Source organism: Heloderma suspectum, chromosome 5 (assembly GCF_057233095.1).
Source record: "Heloderma suspectum isolate Gila_16-S chromosome 5, 16-S_ref, whole genome shotgun sequence".
Taxonomy (NCBI): domain Eukaryota; kingdom Metazoa; phylum Chordata; class Lepidosauria; order Squamata; family Helodermatidae; genus Heloderma; species Heloderma suspectum.
The window spans coordinates 2040244-2062288 of record NC_139462.1 but is presented as its reverse complement, the minus strand read 5'-3'; the positions used below and the strand labels follow the sequence as shown (position 1 = coordinate 2062288).

The 22045-nt window shown below is 51.0% G+C and overlaps 1 protein-coding gene across 10 annotated transcripts; it reads left to right on the top strand.

Annotated features, from left to right (window-relative positions):
* The first annotated feature begins 1162 nt into the window (after nt 1–1162).
* TTC31 (tetratricopeptide repeat domain 31) lies at nt 1163–17643 on the top strand. Of its 10 annotated transcripts, none has more exons than XR_014791902.1 (16): nt 1163–1567; nt 4662–4903; nt 5289–5372; nt 5517–5579; nt 6499–6651; nt 7113–7244; nt 8713–8767; nt 9065–9155; nt 12225–12366; nt 12504–12608; nt 13121–13190; nt 13374–13488; nt 14615–14685; nt 14916–15018; nt 16275–16381; nt 16748–17643. XR_014791902.1 is itself a non-coding variant. In XM_084855132.1 (16 exons), the coding sequence occupies exons 1-16, from the start codon at nt 1453–1455 to the stop codon at nt 16815–16817; spliced, it is 1722 nt and encodes a 573-aa protein (XP_084711258.1). In that variant the 5' UTR covers nt 1163–1452; the 3' UTR covers nt 16818–17643. The 10 variants fall into 10 exon arrangements, 2 of the variants coding, with proteins under 2 accessions (XP_084711258.1, XP_084711257.1); XR_014791907.1 differs by having other exon boundaries at nt 14611–14725; XR_014791901.1 differs by having other exon boundaries at nt 8635–8767.
* The last annotated feature ends 4402 nt before the right edge of the window (nt 17644–22045 follow it).

The window sequence follows — 22045 nt, the reverse complement described above, 5'->3', positions numbered from 1 at the left end:
TTAAGACAGTTATTTGGGGCTCAGGTGCCACACCTAGCTTCCTATCCCCCCCCCCCTTTGGAGTATGTGTGGGTTAACAGCCACCCAACAGAAGAGTTCTGGAGAACTCGAAAGCTTGCTCACTATTTTGTGCTATTTGAGTTGGCCCTGGCCACAGCATATAACATTTAAAAAGATTTTATTGTAACAAAGACAACACAGTCATAACATTAGGCCTGCAGTTACACAGCTCTTGGTTCAATATACAAGCTAAGCACTGTTACAAAGATGTTATAGAGGTTGGGTCTTTTTCATTTATTTGAGTAGGCTTACTCAATGCCCACTTTGCTCATCTGAATTCATTGCAGGCAAAGATGATTGTGACATAGGATGCATCAGTCCACACCGTGATGGACTGCATAAGAGGGTGGGCCTCCACGTGCTCGATGGATTTATATATGCAATAAGCTGGAACCAATCCTCCTCAAGTGTACCTTTGTTTCTTTGCCTTCTGCAGGAGCTGACCTTCCCGGTCAATTTTTCTGCGGGGCAATTTTCCACACCCACTGATACCAATGGTTAATTGTTGGATTTTCTGGTTTCTTTCACTTTGGGGCAAGTACAAGCCTTGCAGCTACCAAACAATGAATAATTAGGACCCCGTTTCTCGCCAGAAAACGCGGCCTCCAGACGTTCCCACCACACGCGTCGGCCTGTGCCGACTGCTGCACATCCTCTCCAGCGTGGCAGGGAATGCGTGAGCCCCATGTGAAGCAACGGGGGGGGGGGGGGGCTGGGGGAGAAACGCAGTCGTGGCCCACGGGCGGGGCGGGGCGGGGCAGGCTGGCTCCGAGCGCGGAGGGGGCAGCACGACGCCCTCGGCCAAGACTCGGGTTTACCCGGGAGCAAGCCCCACCGTGCTCAAGGGGCCTCCTTCCAGGGCTGCAGCCTCAGAGAAGCGAGACGGCGGTCGCGGGAAAGCCGCTCGCCGAACCCAGGGAGGCTCGCCCGAAGCCAACATGGCGCACCGGGCGACTCCGTTGCCCGAGACCAAAATGGCGCCCGCGAAGGCGGGAGTGATGCTCCCTCCCCTTCCCCTCGGTCTTTCCGGGAAAAGGCCGCGGGTTCCGGTTCCGGTTCCGGGGAGGGCGGCGGCGGCCGGGCCCCGCCCTCCGCGCCTCTCACGCAGCGAAGGCGGCGGGGGCGCGCTGCGTGGCGGAGCCGGGAGAAACGGGGCGCTGAGTCCAAGGCCCGTCGGGGGAGGCCGAGGCAGCAGTAGGCCTCCCTCCCCCCCTCCCTCTGGGCCGAGGCTCGCGCTCCCTCCGCCTCTGCCCGGCCGGGCCTTCCCGCCCCTCCCGGGGCTCGCGGCGGCGAGTGCGCGCGCTGCCTCGGGCCCGGCTGGGTCAGCGCGGGCCGCCGGGCCTCGGCTCTCGCCGCCTCGCTCTCTGCGTCTTCTCGCCTCGGGACCTCGGCATGATCATGGAGCAGCTTGTGCCTGCGGAGGACGACGAGGAGGAGGAGGAGGAGGAGGAGGAGGCGCTCTACGCCCGCCATGAAGCCTGCGTGGAGATGGGACGGAAATGCCCGGGTGAGGGGCGGGTTGCGGAGAGCGCCTCGCGGTGGCTCGGCTTCGCTTGGAGGGCGCGGAGGGCTTTTCGCTTCCGCTCCTCGGCTCCAGGCTGGGCGAACCGGCCCACCCCCCATGGAGCGGCCCACGGGGCGACGGCGATGCTGAGGAGTGTGCCTGTCTGTCTGTCTGTCTTTCTCACGCGTTGGAGCTGTGAAGGTCTGCAACTCCCAGCATTCCCTAAATGCTGGGAGTTGTAGGCCTTTTCTCTGCCTAAGCATGCATAGGATTGCGCCCTGGGATACCTTTTCTTGCTGTAACCCTGTTAAGGGTTGTCCTTTGCTGAGGGTTTTCAAACTATAGTTCCACTGTTTAGGGAGCCTTTGGCTGCCACCTAACTACCCATCGCGGATGAAGACACTCCAAACAAAGCACACACCAAAAATGGTTCTAGGTGGATTCAATTTTGGTTTTGTACTAACAAGAATTAGTAAAAGGAAAGATCTTTTATTCCACTTCTTAAATTTTATTAGAAATATAGTTGTAACTTTACATCAAACATTACATGCATGACATTAAAACATTTTTGTTATACAGGGCTTTGCTAAAGATTCTTAGATCTTAATGGCTAAACAGGAAATAGAATTTCCTAAACACTTCTTGTTCTTAGACTTTTAGTCCTAATACCTTTAAAAAGGAGAGATCTCATTCTAAATCCCAAGTTCCCCATTCAATACTGAATTGGGTATTCAGCTGACTGGTACGCAGGCCTGGTGAGCTTCTAATAAGAAGCTCTTGCATTCTAAAATTAGCGCATATTTAAACCTTTTTGTATAGATATTATTTCATAGGTAATATCTATTGTCCTATAAATTAGGGCTCACAGTCTTAGGGCGCAATTGTATTGATTGTGCCCTCGATGATAGGAAGCCCCCAAACTTGGAAGCTTCCGATCATCCAATCCAGGGTGGGAGGAGTGGCAGAGGCGATCTTCGCCTCCCCATTGTCCTGCCCTGCATTTTTTGCTGGACAGGCTTTTTTACCTGTCTAGCAACAGTGCTTCCGAAGAGGAGGGAAGGAGGCTGGGAAAGGCTAGGGACAGCTTTTATTCTGGTCTCATCCGCTCCCCACCCACTGAAACCCCCCCTTTTCTCCTCTCCAGGTTCGATTTTCTGACCATGGAGGCCAGCTGACATGTTTTTTTCCACCTCAGTTGCAAGGGGTCAGGAGAGGTTGGAGCACTGTCTCCGATCTCAGAGGAGGGAATCCCTACTATTCTATGACCCCTCAGACAATATCTAGGAGCCATAGGATTGCTCCCTCAATTACCGTATTTTTAAACATTCCTGAAAAATTGGAACATACCAAAAAAAGCTTATACATACACCTTTCAGACTAGATAAGATCACTTTTGAATTATTTCTTTGAGAAGATAAAAACTTACTCAAAATTTGCCCAATTAAACCTATGTCTGTAAATTTCTTCAGGTATCAGTGTACTAAGCTTTTTGATGTATATTCCTTACACAATATTTTTGCTCATTAATTGATAAGAAAAAACTTAAATACACTTTTGACCTGGAATAATGTAGTCTTACATTTGTTCATTCCTCAGATAACTCTTTGGTCCAAGTGATAGGGCTTTAACTGAGCATTTTCCCTTTTGATAGCATCCAGATCATCTTGACAATTTTTTTTTATGCCAGTTACCCAGAATTCACTGTAAACATGCTTGTGTCTTTCTGTTATCTTCCCTTTAACACAGTTACTACTTTTTACTTATTTACATTTTTTATTCTTAATTAGCATTTAACTTTTGGTGTTTGCATTTTTTTAGTAAGACATCTTATATTATTTTTAAAAGAGGTGGATTAGCATTTTCTCAATAGTTATAGAATAGTAGGGGTGGAAGGGGCCTACAAGGCCATCAAGTCCAACCCCTTGCTCAATGCAGGAATCCAAGTCAGAGCATCCCTGACAGATGGCTGTCCAGCCTTGTCTTGAACGCCTCCAGTGTGGGAGAGCCCACCACCTCCCTAGGGAATTGGTTCCACTGTCGTATTGCTCTAACAGTCAGGAAGTTTTTCCTGATGTTCAGCTGGAATCTGGCTTCCTGTAACTTGAGCCCATTATTCCTTGTCCTGCGCTCTGGGATGATCGAGAAGAGATCCTGGCCTTCCTCTCTGTGACAACCTTTCAAGTACTTGAAGAGCGCTATCATATCTCCCCTCAGTCTTCTCTTCTCAAGGCTAAACATGCCCAGTTCCTTCAGTCTCTCTTCATAGGGCTTTGTTTCCAGTCCCCTGATCATCTTTGTTGCCCTCCTCTGAACCCTCTCCAGTTTGTCTGCATCCTTCTTAAAATGTGGCCAGAACTGTACACAGTACTCCAGATGAGTCTTCCAGCAAGTTCAATATAGCAAAATCAGCTATTTCCTAAAAATCCAGGACAATCCTCCCTGACCGACCTCACTCTCCCCATTCTGTTGCAGAGGGGGTGGGGGGCTGGCTTTGGGCCACTGGTGAGTTTATGGTAGAGGTGACATCCAGTCCTGCAGGGACTATCGGCTCCATCTTTTAGCCACAACAGCCAGCTCTCCAAGGTCTGAGGATATCCTGGGGCTGAGGAGAAAACGTCCATTTGTGAGCCTGAAGCCAATCAACAACCTTCTCTCAGTGTCTCCCTTTGTTTTTTCTTTAAAAGTTTGTAACCAGCTTTGAGAACCCTCTGCTCATAAGGCATTTTGTCGGTGCCCGGAGTCAGGCTGATGGGGCCTGCTGAGAGATGTGTGCAGCGGCTGCTCCACAGCTGTGGTGCACTTTGGTCTAGAAGCTCACCAGAGGCCAAGCCCAAGCACCTTCCCAAAGTTCTGGTTTCAGACCTTGCCATGAAACCTCAAGAATGTGAGGACAGCTGGAGCCTCCCTCAAAGGTTTGGCAGGGCACAAGCATACAAAGGCATCTCTCTGTGAGTCTGTCTGTGTCTGCCTTGCTTGTCTCCTACATAGGTCTGCCTTGCTGGGCCCTTTCCCCAGGCTAAGGTCAGGGTGGGTCAGCTGCCTTTCCAGCCTCCTGCTCCCCCCAGGAGCTCATGCTTCCCATGTGATCCCTTTTCAGACATAGATGGAGAGCCGTGCTGGTACTGTGAGGATGACTGCTATGGCTATGAGGACTGGGAGGGCTATAATGGGGAGCTGGAGGAGGAGAAGAGGGCCCACGATGCCAGCCCAGCCACGTTCTGTGGCTTTAAGAAGTCCTTTCTTTGCAAACCTTCTGCATCTGCCCCACCAACAAGCAACAATCAAGACTGTCCACTGCTGGGCATTGCTTTGCCCCAGAAGCAGCAGCTCACAGCTGAGGTGAGGCAAGGAGAGATGTGCAGCCCATCCCGATGCGAGCATCCCTTTGCCCTTCCCAGCTTTCTGGCAGCACAACCCCCTGTGCCTGTGGTTCTCTTGGCTCATTCTCTGTGTTCATTCCCCCCCCCCCCACTGCCTTCGTTTTCTGACCAGATACCTGGGGGTGTGGGGGAGCCGTCTCTGCCAGCCCGTGTGCATGAAACTCCTGGACCAGATGTACCATGCTTCCTGAAACTCTGGTTTCAACCCACGGTTGGCTCTTGCCTTCCCCATCTGCTTTTTTCTCAGCCCTCGCTGGGTGCTGGGATAGGCAGGGTGTGAGGGTAATGGGTGAATCTGTGCCTGCTTGGCATGAGGAGGGGCTCACAGGTGTGCACTCTCTCAGGAAGCGGAGAAGAATGCAGAAGAGTTGGTTGCAGAAGAGGAGCGCATCAAGAAGAAGGCTGAGAAGAAGAGGATGAAGAAGAGGGTAATGCTCTCTGTACAATGGGTTTGTGTGTGGTGTGGCAGAATCTCCTGGGAAAGGCTATAAAGAATTTTAAATTAATGAAATAAAAAGGCTGTTGTTGTGACTCAGTGGCTCTGGTGAGCTTGATGCTTTCTTATTCTCCAGAGGCAGAAGGACCGGAAGAGGCAGGAGAAACGTGACCAGGAGTTAAAGGCAAAGAGCGAGGCAGTGAGTGACCATGTGCACAGGTGGGGGTGGTCTGCCTTGGGTCATGGGTAGAGCCTCTTGCCAGGCTCTTCATGCCATTTCCAGACTGGCAAAATCTTCCATTGTCAGTGGAGTCTTTTTACGATAGTAACTTGTGTTGGGCAGGGTGCTCCAAAAGTTGGCCCTGGATGGCCAGAGGCATAGCATAGAATCATAGAATAGTAGGGTTGGAAGGGGCCTATAAGACTATCGAGTCCAACCCCCTACTCAATGCAGGAATCCAAGTCAAAGCATCCCTGACAGATGGCTGTCCAGCCTCGTCTTGAATGCCTCCAGTGTGGGAGAGCCCACCACCTCCCTAGGCAATTGGTTCCATTGTCGTATTGCTCTGACAGGAAGTTTTTCCTGATGTTCAGCTGGAATCTGGCTTCCTGTAACTTGAGCCCATTATTCCTTGTCCTGCACTCTGGGATGAGCGAGAAGAGATCCTGGCCTTCCGCTCTGTGACAACCTTTCAAGGACTTGAAGAGCGCTATCCTATCTCCCCTCAGTCTTCTCTTCTCAAGGCTAAACATGCCCAGTTCTTTCAGTCTCTCTTCATAGGGCTTTGTTCCCAGCCCCGATCATCTTTGCTGCCCTCCTCTGAACCCTCTCCAGCTTGTCTGCATTCTTCTTAAAGTACTGACACAGTACTCCAGATGAGGCGTAACCAGTGCTGAGTAGAGGGGAACTAGTACTTCCTGGGATTTGGAAGCTGTACTTCTGTTAATGCAGCCCAAAAGAGCATTGGCCTTTTTTGCAGCCACATCACATTGTTGGCACAGAGGAAGGTTGTGCTGTATTCCCAGTTTGGCCATGGACTGAGATCGTCCTCAGTTTTTCCCAAGAGGCAGCTGGCTTTGTGATCCCCTCGCAGGTCATGTCTCTCCTTACTTTGTAGGATAAATGTTCATACATCAGAGACGTGCAAGATCAGTACTCTTTGGCTGCCATTCCTAGTGCATTGGAGCCTGGCCCCACTGACTCGGAGGGGAGCTCCACCGAGGCCTCCCCAGGCAGGAGCCCCAGCAGGAATATGGAAGAGAAGACGGAGGTGAGCATGAGCTGTGCAGTGTGCAGGGCTCTGCCAAGTGTGGGCTGGGCCAAGCAGGCAGGAGGAAGTGGCCTAGGGAGGCTCAGCCAAGCAATATAAATGTGGGGGGGGGGGAGCCTGAGGACAGCTCAAGTTTCATGCAGACAGCTTGGTTCCATTCTTGCTGTTCCCTTCAACAAAACGTTGACTTGTCCATACCGGTTTGTTGTTTTTATCAGTGTTGAGGTTGAAGTAAATTATGATGGTGAATTTATTGAATGTATGAGTCACTTCCCACCACAAAAAGCTTTCTCAAAGTGTCTTATGAAACCTATTTTTCAGCCTGGTTTATGTTTGGTTCTCATGCAATGTTGCTAGCAGGCCTTTGTGCAATTGTTCTTTTGGTGCGAAAGCTTCCTAGGAAGGTGGCAAAGATGATCAGGTGCAGTGCAGAGTTGTTCTTTCACATCTCTTATCCACAGGAGGAGCTTGATCTGACCAGTACCTTTGTATCAAAAGCTCGCCTGAAGGTGGGCACGAAGCCGCTGCTAACAAAGAAGGAGAAAACGGCCAGGCCTGATGGGAAGGAGGCGGAAGTGAAAGTGAAGCAAGAGGTGGGGCTGCTGTGCTGTGGGTCATGTAGGGTGCACTCAGTCTTGCCTCATCTGTCCCTGTTGTACATAAGAGCATCAGAAGAGCCCTGCAGCTGGATCAGAGCAAAGAGGATCCACCTAGTTGAGCATCCTGTTTCCCACAGTGGCCAACCAGATATCCCAGTGGGAAGCCCACGAGCAGGACTGGGGTGCACCCTCCCGGTTAGGTTCCCCAGGGACTGGTATTTAGAGACATACTGCCTCTCATCCTGCAGAAAAAATATAACTACAGTGACTAGTAGCCATTGACAGCCTTCTCCATGAATTTGTCCAAACTCCTTTTAAAACCATCTAAATTAGTGCCTCTCACTGCATCTTGTAGTGAATTCTATAGTCAAACCATGTGTTATAAATCACCCCCCTGCCCCAGTTCAGTTTCATTTGGTGACCCTAGGTTCTAGCATTATGAGAGAGAAATTCACACTGGGGCAATGACACCCAGTTTCGCATATATACTGATGGAATCTGAGTAGTGGTGACTGCCCAAGAAAGAGATCTTGGGGCTATGTGGACAGCTCCATGAAAATGCTGACCCAGTGTGCAGCTGATGTGAAAAGAGCAAATTCCATGTTAGGCATAATTAGGAAAGGAATTGAAAACAAAACTGCCAATATCATACTGCCCTTATACAAATCTATGATAGAACCACATTTGGAATACTGTATACAGTTCTGGTCACTGCACCTAAAAAAGGACATTGTAGAGTTGGAAAAAGTGCAGCAAAGGGCAACTAAAATGATCAAGGGGCTGAAGCAACTCCCCCATGAGGAAAGGTTACGGCGTCTGGGACTGTTTAGCTTAGGAAAAAGGCAAGTGAGGGGAAACATTATGGAGGTATACAAAGTTCTGCATGGTGTGGAGAAAGTGGATAGGGAGACATTTTTCTCCCTGTCTCCATACTAGAACCCAAAGGAGTCATCCCATGAAGCTGTTTGCTGGCAGATTCAGGACAGATAAAAGGACTTTTTCACACAGCGCAGAGTTAAACTATGGAATTTCCTACCAAAAGATGTAGTGATAGCCACCAATTTAGATTTCTTTAAAAGGGGATTGGGCAGATTCAAGAAGGATAAGGCTCTCGGTGGCTACTAGTCCTGATGACTACATGCTGGATCAGTATCATAGGAGCATGCCTATGTTCACCAGTTGCTGGGGAACATGAGCAGGAGGGTGTTCTTGCACTCATGTCTTACTTGTGGACTTCCCACAGGCATCTGCATGGCCATGGTGTCAACAGAATGCTGGATTAGATGGGCCTTTGGTCTGATCCTGTATGACTGTACTTATGTTCTCAGCTTCTCTCTATCCACTTTTTCCACACCATGCTGGTGGTCTTGTTTGGTGGCCACAGACTGAGGCAATCCTTCCCAGGGTCCACCCTAGTAAAATTCTAGGAGCTCCTGATTCCATGCCCTGCTTCCTGTTCCAGGTACTGAGGCCTGGGCTCCAGATGACTCCTGTGGAGCAGAGTATGGTGCTGGCAGGTGGGCATGTGAGATGGGAGAGTGGTGACGCTCCCCACCCGTTCTCTTGGTTTGGGTTCCTCCCTTTCCACCAGACTAACTGCTCTCCTGGATCCTGTTTGCGGGAGGGATGAAGGGAGACTCATGTCCTGCAGTGTTGAACTGGGGATGTTGTAGGTCCCTCCCTCCCTGGAAGGTTTTGGAGGCAGAACTGCTTTGCCTTAAGAGTGCAAAGCATTGATCCAGGTTCTCAGAAAGTTTCATTCCATGCCTGTGATATGATTTTCTTTTTGTATAATCCTCTGCACGCCCCTCAAGATTGTGGAAATGAAACTGCAAAGCAGGGCCGGTATCAAGAGGCTGTGCTGCTGTTCACAGAGGCTATCAAGTTGAATCCCCGGGAATACAGGTCAGACTTGGCGAGGAGTGGGTGGTAGGGCCTGACCTCATCCTTTCTCCCTCCTGTCCTCTGCAGCATCCTTGGCTTTGAATGCCAGTGGCCCTGTATTCCTTACTTGGTGGCTGTGGCGTTCCTTCCTATTCCCAGTGAGAATTTCTTTTCACTAAGGCCTCCCCCCCACTCCCCCCGCCCCCAGTAATGCTGCCACTAGCACCTTAAGGCTTAGGTCCAACCCTTTGCTCAGTCCTTGAGCTGTGAGGACGCACTGGCTTTATTCTGTAACCTTTATTATTCCCTTTATTACTTTACCCTTACATAGCCAAGAGCAGAAGGCGTAGGATTTTATAAAATAAAGAAATCTTTATTAATTAAAGCATTAAGATGTTCAACAGTAAATCATTAACCTTTAAAGTTTCTGTCTGTGTATATCCTCTCAATCCTAGTCACTTTCTGTCTTCAGACTCCCTTCACAATTTATCTCTTCACAGACCCCACACAAATCCCATCTCTCACCAACCCTCTCTCTCTCTCTCTGATCTATTCCCTAACAAGCCCTATCTGACTCACACAAGCACAGCACACAGCTTATATATCGCACAGACTTCACCCCGCCTTCACTCACTCAGCCAGTCATCTCCAGTATGCAAATCCACCATTCCTCTTGCCACTCATCCCACTCTCACTCTAGGTATACTCACCATAAAATACAGAGAGATAACAGGAATACACATCTGTAACCCCAAACTCATAATGTATGTACACATAATGTCACAGTAGCCAGCTAAGCTGGAAATATCCCCCCCCCCCCCCATATGTGTACAGGGGTTACAACTGTTAATTTATTCTACTTGGTTAAATTTAATAGCATGGTGTCAGACCTCAGCAAGAACTGGGCACCTATTAGAATAGCTTGCTCCTACAAGTATACGGATCAGGGTGGTTTCCTGATGTCCCTTGCAGATTTTCTTACAGATATCTCTAGAGACTAATGCAGAGATGTTCCAGGTATTGATAAGATTGCTGTTAGACATCATCTCTTATCCCATAGAGTCAGGCCATCTCTATCGTTTTGGAGGAGATGGAGGCAATGAAATGAATAGGATGATGGCTGGAGTGCACATGGCAAAAGATTTGGGCTGAATTTGACTGGGCCTCAAGAAAAAACTCCTTTTGGAGTTTACTCTGTGGTGGCCAACACCCAAGAGTGTCATCCAGTAGAGCTGTTCAGAGTGGTGAGAGGCTACGTCTCCATTTGTGTGACCTGAGGATGTGGACAAGATGCTTGAAGAGATTAGGTGTGCCATGGTCCATCCTGGCTGATTGGAATGGCAGGTTAGGGCTTAACTCATTGGGCCATGGGGGTGGTAAATGCCTCCCTTGGAGAACAGGTGGTTCCAGTGGCTCTTAAGGAAACTGTTGTGAGTCCCTTCCTAAAAAGAAACCATTGCCTGATTCAGCTGATTAACTATTTCAGATTTACTGTATCTCAGCAAAGTGTTTTGAATGCATGGCTTTCTTGGGAGAATCTGATTATTTAGATACAACCTGATCTGGCTTCTAGTCCAGCTTTGAGACTGAAACTGCAGTGGTTGTTTTGATGGATGACCTACCCTGGGAGGAGGACATGGGGAGTGCAACCCTTTGGATTTTCCTGGATCCCTCAGTGGCCTTTGATGTCATCTGTCATGGTTTCCTTCTGGGTTGCCTGGCTGGAATTGGACTGTGTGAGGAACTGTGTTGGATGGTGGAATTGGTTCCAGGTGGTGGTGCTAGACTGCTCTTTGGCCTAGAGGGTGCCGCGAAGTCCCATGTGGCCTTCCATGCTATTTAAGGTCTGTGTGAAGCCACTGGGGGTGGGGGTGGTCTTCTGGAGATCGGGGCTAGGTTTCCATCAGTATGTGGATACCTGGCTCTGTCTGTTGTTTCCATCTTCGGATTCCAAGGAGGCAGTGAAAGTCTTAAGTCAGTATCTGGCAGTGGTTTTGGAATCATAGAATAGTAGGGTTGGAAGGGGCCTTCAAGACTATCAAGTCCAGCCCCCTGCTCAATGCAGGAATCCAAGTCAGAGCATCCCCAACAGATGGCTGTCCACCCTCATCTTGAATGCCTCCAGTGTGGGAGAGCCCACTACTGGATGAAGGTGAACAAACCAAAGCTTAATGTAGATAGGAGGTACTTCTGGTCCCATCCCTGCCCCTGCTCTCTCACCATGGCATTCAAGTGTCCAGCAGTCTACCCCAGGATCAGCTTTTTTGTCATTTTCTGGGCCCAGAGTCAGGTGCTGGTGCGGAGCCTTCTTGCGCTGTACTAACCCTGTTCTCCCTTTGATGAGGGTTTGGTTTACTGTCCAACCCTCCTTTCGCAGAGTAGCCTTTCAGTCTTGCAACAGTCTTGTGGGGTATGTTAGTTGGAGGGTGACTTGCCTAGGGATGCAGTGAATCTACCCCAGGTCTTCCACATCTGTGCCTCACGTCTCCCATCACGCTCGTGCTCTCTGAGGCTACAGGGTGGGACTTGTTCAGGGGTGGTCCAACACCTAAGCATCCCTCTGAGGAGCCCTCTTCTGAGCCTGCTCGTTCTGGCAAGCCTTGTCAAGCCATTCTCTTCATGTAGTCTTGCATTATTTGATGATCTCATGTTCTTGAAAGTTGGCTTTGTTGCTGTGTTGCTGTATTGTTGCCAGCAGGCTTGATTTTAAATGAAGCAGGGGAGAATAAAACAGGCGTTCTCTCACTAGAGCTTTTCTCCATTAGAAAGGCACCTATTTTCTGCTCACTTGGAGGTCATCTCCCATTTGTGTAGGCACAGCAGCTGTTGCCAAGGGTCTTTGCCCTTCTGTGCAGGGAGGGACTGCCCATGAGTAGCGCAGTAAGAGGCACATCCAGGTACAGAGTCTGGAGAGCCATTTTTCTTACCTGCACTACTAAACTGATCCTATAGAAAAGCTGCTTCTGCATCTTGACCCTGCTGTGGCTGCCCATTGCTTAGCTTCTGGTAAGGCCTGCTGCCGTAAGTGAACCTTAAAAGCAGGGCCTTGAAGAGGAGTGTTGATTCCTGGCCTCTCTTCTCCCCTCCCAGGTTCTTTGGGAATCGCTCCTTCTGCTATGAGAGGCTGCAGTGTTGCACGGAGGCCCTGTGTGATGCTCAGCTTGCCCTCAGCCTGCAACCTGGCTGGCCCAAAGGCCTCTTCCGCCAAGGCAAGGCCCTGATGGGCCTCAAGGTATGGGAAGGATGTGTGACGTGTAGGGGCTCCTCCCTCTTGAGCAGGAGGAGCCCGTGGATCAGTGGTGGTGGTGTTCCATATCCATGGAGGGGCAGAGCAGTGAGTGATGTCTTCGCCTCCTCCCCAACCCCCAGCGGTACGTGGAGGCTGCAAGAACCTTTGAGGAGCTCCTGCAACTAGATGATTTTCGTGGCGATGCTGCCGTCCAGCTGAAGAAGTGCCAAGTCCAGTGTCTGCTGGTGAGCAGGACAGAAGCTGGGCAGCTGTACCTTGAGAGGAGGTTGTCTGTTCTCTGGGTTGTGGCTCCTCAACAATCCTGGGTGGCATGGGGCAGGCACCTGGGCCCTGAGAGTGTGAGGCTGTTGGGCTCAGTGTAGGGAGAATGCCCGATCAGCTGAGAGAAATCACGTGAGGAAAGGAGGAAGCAGGGGAGAGGCAGATAGGCTGCCCCTCTCCTAACTGTCTCTGAGAATCGGAACCCCACTGGGAGTCCTGCTGTGGGCATGCTGGGGCTGTCGTGTCCTGCTGGGGTGTGGCTGCACCAAGCCCCCATTGCTCTGAGCACCAGCTCCATTTCGGCTGTGCCCACTTGCCCTGAGCTTGGGCGTGGCTCTGAAGATGCAGAGCCACTCTGTCCCCGGCCCACGTAGCTCCAGGTCCACCGACGCTTGTTCTGCAGCCCTTTCTGCTGGATCTCTGCCCCAAGGCAGTGCGTGGGCCCCTGATGGCAACTCTTCCCTTCGTGTGACAGGAGAATACCTTCAGCCGCTATCCTCCAGAGTGGAATGTCCTGACCAGAGAAGCCCAGCTACCTCTGCCTGGTAAGAGGGCTCTCTCCCTGTGGGAAGGGACAGTTCCTGGTTTGGTCTGCGCTTGCTGGGGCTGTGCTGGGGAGCCTGCAGCATGTCACTGAGCAGACAAGGGACTGGAGAGCAGAGACGTGAGTGGTGGGGCCAAAGGTCCCTTGCCCCTAATGCGCTGGTCTCTTCTTCCTTGCCGGCAAGGTGGGCGGCCTTTCACAAGCCGCAGTGCCCCAGAAGGAGGGCATCTAGCATCAGTTGCTGTCACCAGCTCGCAGGGCAAGGCGCTGGTGCCTTCTGCTGCACATGCCCCAGGCAGGTGAGTGGTGGGGAAGCGTGTGGGTCCGGGGAGCAGCTGAGTTCATAGGGGCACCCAGATCTCAGGCTGGCAGATGAGCAGTCTGGAAAGGCTGGGCTTGCAGCAAACACTTGAGGGCCACTTTCTCTAGAATATGAACCAGTACTTAAGTAGCATCTTCTTAAAAATACATGAGAGAAGCCCCAAACTACACTTCCTGGCCCCAAGCAGTGTCCACGACTCCCCTGTATCAGTCCACTAGTTCCTTCTCTACTTACTGTTGCCTTCTCTCTTCACCCCCCTCTCCATTCCTTTCTCTCCCCCATTAGCACAACTGGCATTAGCTCGAGCAGCCAGTGCCTTTGTTTAGACCTGGGATGGGCTGGATGCAGCCTGCCCGGTCTTTCCCTAACCCCCGAACCCCCGCCTCTCCCTCCACATCCCCCACTTTCCCCGCTTCTCAGTTGTTCGCCTAGGTCAGCTGAGGAGCAGGGGAGATGTGGTGAGGGAGATTAGGTTCCACCCTTGCCTACTCAGCTAATCCAAGGAAACTGCTAAAAAGTGGGGGAAGCAAGGCTATGGAGGGCTTGGGGTGATCACATCCTGCTTGCTGCATCCCCTGCTTGCCGCAGTGCCTCTTTGCTGGGTATGGGGCTCCTTTCACAGTGCACAGAGTGGGAACACAGCATGAGAAGCAGAGAGTGGACATATTGCTCTGGCTGGCTCGTTTTGGATTTTGGCCCCAGCCACTTCTGGCAATGTGGCCCCTGGAGGGTTCCCCCCAGGGAAATGTGGCCCTCAGGCTGAAAACTGTCCCCCACTGCTGGGTTGGGCCATGGCCCAGTTGCCCAAGCAGTCTTGCCCACACTGCTTTCTGTTGTGGGCTGCACTCTGTAGACTGCTGTGGGCTCCATCACAGCAGCTGAATGGCATAGCTCCGTCACCGTGGCTGCTGAATCACTTGCCCTGCAGGGACACATAGGCCGATTGGAAGGAGCCCTGGCAGTGTGAAGCAAGTCGTGCCTGGAAAATGTGGGCAGGGCAGAAGGAGGGTCACAAGGATGTGGGCCTGCAAAGGGCGATGCCTGGGTCCCTCTGGCTTCGCCCTTATTTCCTGTGGGTGACCAGTGTGCTCCACTGCAGGGAGCGTTTTGCTGTGTGGGTGGGGAACCTCACACCAAAGATCACCGAGGAGGTTCTGCTCCGGTACTTCCAGGCGTAAGTGTTCCCTGTTTCTGCTCTGGTGATGTGAAGAGTGGTAAGCCCCCTCTCCTCCCTTCCTCTCTCTGTTTTGCTCAGCTATCCAGATGCTCTCCAGGTACCAAAAATGGGAGGTGGGTGGGTCATCACAAGGGAGGGACCCGTTTCTCACGTGCCAAAAAGAGCTCTGGAGCTTGAGGTGTGGCAGATTTCATGGTCCTGTGATGCTGACTCTTCTCGGGGTACAGGTTTGGGCCCATCGATTCCATCCGCCGACTCCCTCGGAAGTTCTGTGCCTTTGTCAACTACTCACGCAAGGAAGCAGCTGAGGCAGCCTATGCAGCGTTGCAGGTGAGAAGCCCTTCCATCCATCTGCCCTTCTGTGCCGAGTCCGGTGTTGATGCTGGGAGACGCAGCAGGCTTCAAGCATAATGCAGATCAACCTCAATTAAGGGTCCTTGCCTGGATCCTATGTGATTGGGCTTCAGCTCATTTACAGGCTGCAGAGATGTAACATCATCCATATTTTGTGAGTGGTTCCGCATCCTCCTGTTACTTGACTAGAGTGCTGGACCCAAGGCTGCTGCTGTCAGATGAAATCTGTCTCCTGGTTATAAACAAGATGCTTGCAGAGGGGAAGCATGTGGACCTCCGTTATGATCTCCAGAGGCTTTGTACTTGGATTACCCCTAATACTTTACCTCAAGCAATGTTCAGAATAAATGCGGGGGCTTCCTCCTTGGGTGAGAAGCCTGACATGTTGAGTGAGGACATGTCTCTCTCAGTCTAGGAAAGACTTCTGAGAGGGGATGGCTGGGGCGTTGCTCCTTTTCCTAATTTGAACTACTACAGCTTCAGCATCTCCCTTACTGGAGAGTTTTAGAAAGTGTTAAGAGTGTTACAGGGACTGTGTGAAGGTCCTTTCCAGATGCAGAGTCCAAAGCGCTGGTTCTGGAATGGCTGGTTAGCCCAGAGTCCTGGACAGCTCTGCATCAGTTCCGTGAGCAGCAGCCTGAGAGGACTCTGAACTCCTCGGTGGGCTGAGGCGGCCATGCAATGGCCACATTTGCAGAGGACACCAGATGATAGCTTTCATTCAGACTGTATTCTGTTTGGGTTTTACTGTATGTTAGAGTTCCATGCCCTTGCGGGGGGTGTCTTGTTTTGTACAGTGCCCTGATGTCTTTCAATTATAATTACTGACATTATTTAAGGTTGTGCGCTTTGGCAAATCTCTCTGTGTGTTCTTGTGTGTGTGTCTATATAGAGTGATGCAGATTGGGGCTGGTGATGACTAACCAGGAAGAAGTTCTTGTCCAGGGCTACCAATAATGGTGGTTGTATGGCACCTCCGTGTTCAGGGGTCACTTTGACCTGCCTGAGCATGTGATACTCGAGACTGAGGCAAGGGCAGGGGCTGTTGCCTTCAAGCCAAGCCTGTGGGCTTCCCAGAGGGTCTCGTTGGCCACTGTGGCAAGTGGGAAGCTGGACTGGAGGGTCCCTGGAGCTTACGTTATTGGTTACACTCTGTTGGTGGTGGGAGATGAAGATGGCTGGGCCGTTGCCTTGTCGTGTACATAAGGGGTCTGTTTTGTGTTTCCTTCCAGGGTGTTGAAGTGGAAGGAAGCAAACTCCTGCTGCAGCTGAAGCACCCTGTGCACGCCACTCCGCCCCCCACCAAGGCCCCCCCTAGCACCCAGCCATCTCCAAAGTGGTAGGTGGGCAGGGGTACGCGTGTGCACGCGCGCTCATTGCAGAGCGTGAAGAATTCAAGGCTGTTTGGGGGTGGGAGAATTGAGGAGAGCGGATATTGTCTCTTCTCCAGTGGCTCTGACCTACATGGGCCTGGAATGGGTGATGGGCACCACCAGTGGCAGGACATCCTGCCATGACCACCACCTCCAGTCAGTGTGCTGTGGTGTAGGGGAGAGGGCTGTATTTTTCTAAAGGCAGGAGGGGCAGAACTGAGGAGGCTCATGAGGCTGGAGAGGGTTCATGGAGGAGGCTGAGCAGAAACTTGTCAGTGAGTCCCAGAAAGCCATGTTCTGTGTGTTTTTTCCTCCTCCTCCTCCTCTTCCAGGGAGCCCGTCCATGCACCCTCCACTTTCCTGGGTGGTTCCTGGCTCCACAGTCTTGGACAGCTCCCCTAATGGTGAACATCCTTGGATGAGAAGCAAGATGCAAGATTCAAGCTGAACTTTCTGTGGAGGGAGATGCTGGACTTCATGGGCAGGGCTGTCCAGTGTGTCCTGCGTGGGGGAGGGGGGGCTGCTGGGGGAGAGATGGGGCCCTTTGCAGGCTTGGGGGGCCATGGGAGCCACCAAGGCGGACCTCAACGCATGCTGGATTGTGGGAGTTGGGGCCATGGCCTCCATGGCTTTGCCAGCCACCCTCCAAGAGCTGTGTGAGGAGCGCTCTTGCCTTGGAGCAGGACTAGGCCGCGCAGCAGCTCTGCTGCTCTTCCGCTTACGTGCAGGCGCACAGCGAGATGTGGGTCTGGGACAGGAAATCAGAGAAACAAATGCCTCTGCTTGGCTGCCAGGCTCCTCCCCAGCAGGCAGAGGTCTCCCCCCACCCCCTCCCATGGGTGAAGCGATGCCCTTGCAGCATTTTACAGCAGAGCAGGCTGCTGTGCTGTAGGACAGGCTGCTCCTCCCCACTGCCTCTGGGGGCTCAGCAGGCCTCCCACCCCATTAAAAGGGGAGCTCCTGGCCGTTGCTTTGGAGCCGTGACCTCCACAAAGGCCCCCCGAGTTGGTCTTGTCCAGAACGGGGAAGGGGCGTGCGTGCGTGTGGTGTTGTGGCTGTGATCTTCGCTTGAGCGTTTCGAGGAAGTGCTTCTGACCTCTGGATGGCTGACTCGGAGCGTTCCTTGTACATAGGGCTGAGTAGGCAGTGGGGGGCCTGCTCAGTCAGTTCAGGGATTGGGGCTGTCGCCTCATTTTTCCACTGTTCACAATAAACTTTTGGAAAAGGCTGCTCTACTCATCTTCTCTCCCCCCCCCCCCCCAATCCCAGCCATCTGGAGATTCACCTCTGGGGCTGAGCGGTGCTAATCCTGCCATGACCAGAACGGAGCAAGCCTGAGGCAGGGTGTCAAGGTCTGTCGGCATTCCTCCAGCTCCAACAAGGCCTCCCTCCTTTGGTGACTCTTTGCCAGCGTTCCCCAGCTCATCTGAGGCCCCCTGGATGCGTTGGGCCACAACGCCAAGCATGGCCCAAGTTGGGGAAGGCTGCTTTTCATAGAATGACAGAGTTGGAGGGTGCCTCAGAGATTATCTAGTCCCACCCCTGCTCAGTGTGATGTCTTCCTCCCTTGCCTTGGGAGCCCATAACCCTGGAGGTGGTTTTACCTCCTTTGTGCCCACATTTTAGACATGCTCTGAATCTTTCACTTCTTCCTTTTTGACATCTCCCAAGTTCTGCTTTCTCTTTTCTGCACCTTCTGCTGAGCTCCTTCCCTGTGCTCTGATAATCTCGTCACTTCTTTTGCTATGATCACATCAGTCATCTGCCATCAGCTACAGGATTTCTGTCCTCATGTGTATGGCTCTTCATTATATTTTCTTCTTTGTGTCCTAAATTTGAATTTCCCTGCTTGGCTGCTCGCCACCTTCTGCTCCTGCTATGAAAGAGGCCTCTGTCTCTCTGACTAAGCTCTTTCTGTCTAGCAAAGTTGCCCCTGAGTCAGCTATTCTTATTCTCCACAGCCAACTCCGTCTCCTGACACTTAGCCTCTCTTTGCCTTGTGTCTATGGTAAGTTTTTCTGTACAGCACCTCGCACACCATTGGGCCTAAAAATACATTGCTGAGGGTAGTGCTGGTGCTTCCTCAGTGACCATCTTTCACAGCAAACACAGTGGGAACATTTGCTCAGGGCAAGTGCCCAAGCACAGCCATGGTGGCTGGAGGGGCTTAGGAATCTCTTCCCCCTGCCCCAGCACGCATACATTGCATGGGGTCCAACTGGCTCCTGGCTATACTTCCCCTGGCAGATGCCTGGGACATCCATAAACCCACACGTTGCCAGAGGTTTACTGACAGAGCAACGCACGCAACTGCCCTTCTAGGGAGTCATTTATACCCCAGCTGGGCTGTGAAGTAGAAATCCCACAGTTGTGAGTTCTCAGTCTGATGCTCCTGGCTGTGGGAGAGGGTGGGAAGCTGCCTGACCTGGCAGCTGCCGCTGCCGCCTCTACTGCATGTGTCCTGCTTTTCCCACCGCCAATTTCATGGGGCTCTGTTTCAGGTATCTATCGATTTCCGTTCCCAGGGCAAGAATTCCAGGCAGCTGGGGAAATGCAAACATCCCAGGGGCCTCTGAAGTTGCCAGGGCCCGTGTTTCCCCTGGGGGCAGAATTGCTTGCATTCCTTGGGGAGGCTGCCACAGCTGGTGGGGCAGGCCAGCAGCCCGGGTACCACAGGGCAGTGGAGCAGCAGCCTGGTTTCCAGGGCTTGCCCACAGTGGTGGCAGTGTGGGGACCTTTTTCTCCTGGGGGTGGGAGAAGGGTGCCGGTATATTTGGGTGTCCTTCCTGCTGCAGAGCAGGTCCTACAACTGTCACAGGCTGAGGAGCGGAGTCTTCCTCCTCTGGAAGCAGCCAGATTGAAAGGGCAGGAGCCCTGCACTGTTCGTGCTCAGGGACAATTGTGCCGGGGCGTCTCCCTAATATCTGGGCTTTCTGGCAGGGTGTTCGTGTGTGTGTTTGTGCGTGGCCAGTGTATTTTAGGACAGAGCCAACACTAGCTTCTAAACAGCTTGGAACCAGGCTCTGCAGCTACATCACCATAAGAACGTCAGAAGAGCCCTGATGCTGGATCAGACCAAGGGTCCATCTAGACTAGGAACCCATAAGTAGGACACAAGCGCAGCACCACCCTCCCACCCACATTCCCCAACAACTGGTGTACATAGGCTCACTGGCTCTGGTACTGAAGGTAGCACAGAGCCATCAGGACTAGTAGCCATTGGGAGCATTTTCCTCCAGGAATTTGTCCAACCCCCTTTTAAAGCCATCCAAACTGGTGGCCATCACTATGTCCTGTGGTAGCAAATTCCATAGTTAAACTCTGCACTGTATGAAGAACTTTTAATCTCTCCTGAATCCCCCACCAATCAGCTTCATGGGATGACCCCAGGTTGTAGTATTTTGGAAGAGGGAGAAAAATATCTCCCTATCCACAATTTCCATACTATGTGTAATTTTGTACATTTCTCTCATGTCTCCCCTTGCCCTCCTTTTCCCCAAGCTAAACAATCCCAGCTGTTGTAACCTCTCATGGGGAGATGCTCCAGCTCCTTGATCATTTTAGTTGCCCTTTTCTGCACCTTTTCCAGCTCTACAATATCCTTTTTTCAGTGTGGTGACCAGAACTGGACACAGTATTCCAGGTGTGGTCACGCTATAGATTTGTATAAAGGCAGTATGATATAGGCAGTTTTATTCTCAATTCATTTTCTAATTATGCCTAACACAGTTTGCCTTTTATGCCATAGCCACATGCTGGGTTGACATTTTCATCAAGCTGTCCACCACAACCACAGGATCTCTTTTTTGGTTGGTCACCACTAACTCGGATCCCATCAGGTTTTACTTGAAGTTGGGATTTTTTGCCCCAACGTGCCTAAAGCCTGTCTCCTACAACCAGCTGTCTGTCTGTTTTACTGAACCAGATTGCTTCCTGGAGAGAGTGACCAAATCAAACCCTCTTTATGCTATTCAGTGTTAACACTGCAGCCTTGTTTAACCAGGCCAGTAAGCCAAAACTTCAGGACCTTCAAGCAAAGACTCTTTAAGATGTTGCTGGGCTTCCTTTTACTTAAGGGTCTTAGGAATTATTTCCTCTTCCTTTATTTCTAACTAGAGCCCTTCCCTTGGAGAAAGCAGGTGGTTGCTTTTGGAAGTGGCAAATACAAGGAACGGCTGTACCTCCAAGAGGATACAGCAGAGCTTAATTTCTCTTTGAGATGCATGGGATGGTTGCTCATCTCATGACATTTAAAATATGAATAAATCAATTGAGGCCTAATCTCTTGGGCTTTAAAAAAACTGGGATTGTTTGCCTCCTGTACCATCAGCTTTTCACTAACCGTCTCTTTCCTGAAAGCCATTTTCTTCTTGAGCATGTGCCCTCCACAAGCCCCATTCCCAGCATCCTTCATGACACGTCTGTTGTTCTTTTGGTACTTCATCTGTTGGAGTGCATTCTTTGCTGATAGGACAAATATAAGAAACACCCTGAAGCTGGGTCAGACCATAGGCCTTTCTAGTCCAGCATTCTGTTCACACAGTGGCCAACCAGACTACCCAATGGGAAGCCCACAACCAGGACAGGAGCACAACAGCCCACTCCCACTTGTCCCCCCCAGAGATTGATGTACCAAGGCATCCTGCCTTCAGCACAGGAGGTACTATACTGCCCTCGTGACTAGTCTCTCCATTATTTTGTCTTATCCTCTTCTAAAGCCATCCAAATAGGTGGCCATCGCTACCTCTTGTGGTAGCAAGTTCCACAGCTTGACTTTGCACTGTGTAAAGAAGGACTTCCTTTTCTCTGTCCTAAATCGCTCACTGTATCACCCTGGGGACCAGTATTGTGAGAGTGGGAAACAATCTATCCATTTTCTTCACAGATTCAGAAAAGGGGTGAGGTGAGACTGCAAGATAAGCTAGATCAGGGATTGTGCAATTTGGTGAGGGACTTTTCCCAAAAGCCTTTTATACACAATGTCTATAGGATAAACCCACTCCATATGCTTGTTGACATTCAAATAACTCTAATAAAATGTTAGTGAGACAGGACTTATCTTTGCAGAAGCCATGTTAAGCCTCCTTCAGCAGGACATGTTTTTCTATATGCTTGATCATTAATAATGCTTTCCATCAGTTTACCCAGGATTGATGTTAAGCTAACTGGCCTGTAATTTCCTGGATCCTTTTTTCAAAATTGACATTACATTGGCTACTTTCCAGTCCTCATGGTACAGAGGCCAATTTTAGGGGCACGTCGCATAGTTTTGTTAGAAGATCAGCAATTTCACTTTTGAGTTGTGTAAGAACTCTCAGATGGATACCATCTGGACCCAGTGATTTTTTTTCATTTTATTAATAAATTCTAAAAATAGTGGTGAATCCTCTCTCACCACTATTTGCCTCACTTCCTTGGACTCCGAAAATATCAGTTCAGGCACAAGTTTCTATCCTATGTCTTCTGCAGTGAAGACAGACACAAAGAATGCATTCACCTTCTCTGCAGTCTCCTTATCTGCCTTTAGCGCTTTAACTCCCCATCATCCAATGCTCCGACCACCTCCCTAGCTGTTTTTGTGCTTCTACATAATTATTGTTGGTCTCCATGTTCTTAATGATATGCTCCTC

What these genes read in the sequence shown, in the direction of transcription:
- TTC31 (XM_084855131.1), top strand. Translation starts at nt 1,453, where the DNA reads ATGATCATGGAGCAGCTTGTGCCTGCGGAGGACGACGAGGAGGAGGAG. An exon ending in ATATGGAAGAGAAGACGGAG is followed by an intron (nt 6,652 to 7,112) that starts GTGAGCATGAGC and finishes TCTTATCCACAG; the next exon opens with GAGGAGCTTGATCTGACCAG. An exon ending in CTGCTCCGGTACTTCCAGGC is followed by an intron (nt 14,686 to 14,915) that starts GTAAGTGTTCCC and finishes CTCGGGGTACAG; the next exon opens with GTTTGGGCCCATCGATTCCA.